The sequence below is a fragment of the Sinocyclocheilus anshuiensis genome, unplaced genomic scaffold (assembly GCF_001515605.1).
Source record: "Sinocyclocheilus anshuiensis isolate Anshui unplaced genomic scaffold, SAMN03320099.WGS_v1.1 scaffold189, whole genome shotgun sequence".
Lineage (NCBI taxonomy): Eukaryota > Metazoa > Chordata > Actinopteri > Cypriniformes > Cyprinidae > Sinocyclocheilus > Sinocyclocheilus anshuiensis.
The window spans coordinates 737,467-742,476 of NW_015540861.1; the positions used below are offsets into that span (position 1 = coordinate 737,467).

Consider the following 5,010-nt stretch of genomic DNA (forward strand, 5'->3'; position numbering starts at 1 on the left):
ACTTCCACTTTTAGAACATTTTCTTCATTTTTATTGAAAATAAATTCTAATGTGATATGTGATGGGAAAAGTGAGAAGAGCGAGCTCGGCAAAAGCCAGACTCGAACCTGATCAATCGCGTCACAAGCTAGTTCTCCGCACCCAACACGTTACTGCCTACATCACTGAAGCCATTATTCATACGCGTCGTATTTAACCTTGTGTCACATTGGAGGGCAGAGCTACGGTATATTTGCACTTAGTAATAGACACTCCGAATAATCTTGTTTTCCGTTTGCATTAAGATTATTTTTATTACCACACTGGCAGATAATTTTACTTAAGTAAAATGCACTTAATTTAGATCCCCCCAGGAAACAAGACTAAATATCTTACATAATTTTCTTATATAGAAAATCCATCTTGATTTAAGATTTTTTTTATATTTGTACTTGAAATAAGAAAAAAATACTTCGTAAGAAAAGCATTTTTGCAGCGTGCATGAATGAATTAAGTATTTAAATCCCTCATTTCAGGGTTAACATACTCAGACTTTTCACTCAACCTCCTTTCTGAAACGGGCCCCAGGTTAGGTTCACAGTGTAAGTTACCTCTCTTTCAGAAACGGGCTTGACTTACTCTGCTCTCTCGGGTTTGACAAACCTTCCATTCTGAAACTGAAAACCCAGAGTTCCCCTCATTTCAGGGTTAACACACTCAGGGTTTTCACTAAACCTCCTTTCTGAAACGGGCCTCAGGACAGATATATAAAAATAAAAATCCATTTACTTGAAAAGCACAACACTTAAAGATATTAAGTCCTGTTTTCTGAAAAATGATCAAAATTAATTGAGTTTATGCCTAAAACAAGAAAAAAATATGTCAATGGGGAAAGAAACATAAACTTAATTCAAAACGAAAACAAGATAATTTTTTCCCTATATTTTCCCCATAGACAGATATTATATTCATGTTTTAAGCCTAACTTAATTTTGAAACATTTTCCAGAAATCAAGACTTGATATCTTAAATCATTTTCTTAAATGTATCTAGATGTAAGAATTTTTAGATATTTGTACTGGAAAACAAGACAAAAATACTAAGTGAGAAAATTATTTTTTTTGCAATGTAGCTTATGTCACACAAGATCAAATCTACCGCCTGTATCTGTTTTCACTGGCCACTACAAAGCAAACAACAGGGTGGTTTGGAGCTCTGGACATTTATATTAATTAAAAAGTCAAAATATTTCAGCAAATGGAACTGGATTGGGGCAAATTCAAACCCACGCCTCCTACACAAGTTCAATATGTCTGGAGCATACGAGGAAACCACTAAGCACAGATAACTGTTGATTATTTTGTAACTGGATAAGTGCAATTGTTATCACGGTCCAAAACCATCAAAATTCAAAAACCAAGGATCTCAAAGCAATGCTGCACTGTGAATATAGTCATGGCTAAAGGATTGAGAGTATATTTGTCAAGCCAACCTCCATACGAGGAGACGGGGGAGATCTGTAAGGGGTACAGGTCGCTGGAGGTCACGGCCTGCTCCTCGTTTTCCGTCACCACCTCGATGGTCTGACACACGTCAGGCAGATCGTTAATGATCAGGTGGTCGTCCGCTGGGCTCCGCCCACCGGCCTCTGAGAAAGGGAGAACAGGGAAGAGAGAGTGAATATAGAGAACAGTGAAGTGGGAAGTGAACGTGTTTCTTAAGGGGGAGTGAGCCAGATCTGGGTCATTTTTCACTCTGGACGCAATCCCTCCGGTCCATGTAGCTGAACTCTATTTCCCATGACTCCATATTGAAATGATGCAGTGGAAACAAGGTTAAAAGCAAATTAACCAGCTGAAAGGCTGTCTGTAAATCAATTACGTTGCAGTTGATTTTGCTTTGCCAATTCGATGTGTATCACAAACCCCACATGACAAAACAAACACAAGCTATGCTCACCTTTAACCCCGATCGAGTGCGTTAGTGAAATTGAAGGGGGAAAGAGAGAACAGTGGATGTGATTAAACAAACACAGTAACAAGGAGATCTGGATAAACTGGTCTGCGACAGAATGATAGGTGTAGTGTGATCATATCCCATCCAAAATGTAAAAGACAAATCTTACTTAAATCTGTCAAGAACATTTGAGTTGTATTGTCACCTAAACCCCCCCCCGAAATAAATTAGTAAAAAAATGTATACTTTGCATAAATTCTTTATGTATTTGTATGTCGTGGTTGCATTTGTTGTACTGAATTTAATTCATGTTGTTTTTAAAAAATCATTGTCTTGAAAGGACACAAATTTTCATTAATAAAAATAAAATTATTTCTATGGGAATTTGGTGGGGAAAACTGACTTTTTTTCTTTAAGAAAAAAAATAAATATATTTTTTTTGATTATGCAGTGAAATATGACCATTGACATAACCTTTTACAAAACCTTACCTTCATTATGTCACTAACTATTCATTTAACACCAGCCATTCATACAAATTCAACAGTAGGCAAATCAAATGGCTCTTTACTAACTCAAACTCCCAACATTGTGAAACACTGGGTTTACATGTGTTGGCGATGTGAACACGGCTGCTGGCATTGCGTATAAAACTTACTCTATAGGTCAACTTCAGTGCCATAAGTAGTTAAAGTCTATAAAGTTTTTGATTTTGTAGTTTTGTGAATGCAGAGAAATGTGAGAGAATGTCAAACAGCTGTGAAGTGATGCATGTGTTAAACTAGGACAGGAGAGGCACAGCAAAATCAACTGTTGTAAGAGAAGCCTAAAGCATTCTGGGTTTTTGCAAAAAGTGGCTGAGGAACACAGAACAAAATGCTGTTGTGTTTCAAAGACCCTTTCATATTCTCTGAAACCACAAGTCATGCTTTTTTAAAGAGAATCCTAAAATAAACTTGAGAGATAACATCTTTTAACAACTTAATGTGTAATAATAATACATTTGAAAAAAATATATAAGAATTACTATTTGATACATACAGTATATACAAAGTGTATTATATTATTAAATAAAATAATAAATACACATTAAGCATTCAAAAGAGTTTTGTTTTTAAGGGTTATTTTAAGTTTTTCTTTAAAAAAGAATGACTTGTGCTCTGGTTGGACATAATTTAAATGGGTAATATATTTATAACAAATATTTAAAATAATAATAATAATAAAAATATATTTGATTGATTATATTTGCTACATATATAAGTTATTATTATTATTAATTAATTAATTTAAAATAATAAATACACAACAAGCCATTCAAAAGTGTTATGTTTTAGGGTCGTTTTAAGTTTCTCTTTAAAAAAGCATGACTTGTGCTCTGGTTGAACTTAGACAGAATTGGAAAGGATAATATATTTATAACAAATACTATATTAATAAATTAATACTTTTTTTAAAGAGAAACTTAAAATAACCATAAAACCTAACACTTATAATAGCTAACAATACCTAACATAAAAATAGCTTGATGTATATTTATTATTATTATTTTAATATTAATCATTAGTAGTAGTAGTAGTAGTAGTATTTTTGTATCAAATATATTTTCAAACATTTATTATTATTGTTATTATTATTATTAAAATAAAATAATAATACTAATAATAAATACACCATTCAAGTCAATCAAAAGTGTTAGGTTTCAGGGTTATTTTAAGCTTCTGTTTAAAAAAGGCTCAAATTTTAATACTCCCTCAAATAGCAAACAGATCTGTCAAACAGATTTTCTTTAGTCTAGAATTTAGCTAAATTACACCTGGACTGTGTTGCTAATAGATGACTCACAATGATCTGTTTTGGAGAGCAGAGAAACAAAATGTACAGCAGAGAGAGTGTACAGATAAAAACTAACCCATAGAGTAGATAGCATTTCAGATCGTAACTCCTTTCTTGCTAGACTGTCGAGAACAGGTTCCACCTGAATATACTCACTAAACACAGGTGTGCAGGGCGGAGCAGGAAGTTCACTACCAACCTGTACTGTAGTAATCTGCCTCCTGCTTGACTGTGACTGGGGTTTTACAAGCTGAAGAGCCATTACTGTATTCCCAGCTCGAAGGCACAGGGCATGGCCGCACTGCCTGCAGTTAACACACACACACATTATATTCACATCTGTGTCAATTAATCTCATAACCTTTTTTTGATTAGAGCATTTCTGACAGCTACAAAATATACACAAGAGTGAACGTCCATACCTTTATCTTTTCTTCTTTTTCAATTCCTCTCTTTTTTCCTTTGAGAAACAGACACACAAATCTAGATCAGTGCATGCAAATAAATAGCACTTCAGAAAGTATCAAAACGGCAGATGTCACAAAACCTGTCAAGAAAATTTCTAGAGCCTATTTCACCCCCAAATCATAACAAAAAACAGGATATTTAATTTTATTTTAAAAATTAAGATTAAGATGTTTCACAATATAATATTTAATTAATGCATTTAGCAGACACTTTTACCCAAAGCGACTTACAGTGCATTCAGGCTATACATTTTTTACCAGTATGTGTGTTCCCTGGGAATTTAACCCACAACCTTTTGCGCTGCTAACGCAATGCTCTACCACTGAGCCACAGGAACAATATTATGCTGTTTTCACTATAATGTAAACATTTTTATCTTTATATAAATGATTCTGTATGCTTTACATTTCATATAATTTTTTTGTTTGTAATTATTATTGTCAGTGGCAATTGTTTTTGTTTAACATGATATTATTTTCATGAAAATTAAGCACATTTATTCTCACACATACAAATAATGTGCGTGTGTATACACACAAAGTTATTCATGCATATGCAAAGTCTAATAATTTTTTTTAGGTGAAATATGACAAATGTTTGACACATTTTCTTGTCAGCCTTTATGAGATTCGCCCCAAAAAAACATTTTTAAAGACAGATGTTTCGCAATATACTATTACATAGTAGTTTTACTATAATGCAAATATTTTTATCACGCGTGTGTGTGTGTGTGTGTGTGTGTGTGTGTGTGTGTGTGTGTGATTATGTGCG

The 5,010-nt window shown here is 33.5% G+C and overlaps 1 protein-coding gene across 6 annotated transcripts in view; it reads right to left on the reverse strand.

The window, feature by feature from the left end:
- Window positions 1-5,010, reverse strand: part of LOC107688003 (interferon regulatory factor 2) — a 25,337-nt gene that overhangs the window by 15,648 nt on the left and 4,679 nt on the right. For all 6 annotated transcript variants that reach the window (XM_016485537.1, XM_016485542.1, XM_016485541.1 and 3 more), the window contains exons 5-7: window positions 4,194-4,231; window positions 3,971-4,076; window positions 1,472-1,627 (exon numbers count right to left, since the gene is read on the reverse strand). In XM_016485537.1, the coding sequence (XP_016341023.1) occupies window positions 1,472-1,627; window positions 3,971-4,076; window positions 4,194-4,231 (300 nt within the window). The remainder of the gene's footprint in view (window positions 1-1,471; window positions 1,628-3,970; window positions 4,077-4,193; window positions 4,232-5,010) is intronic.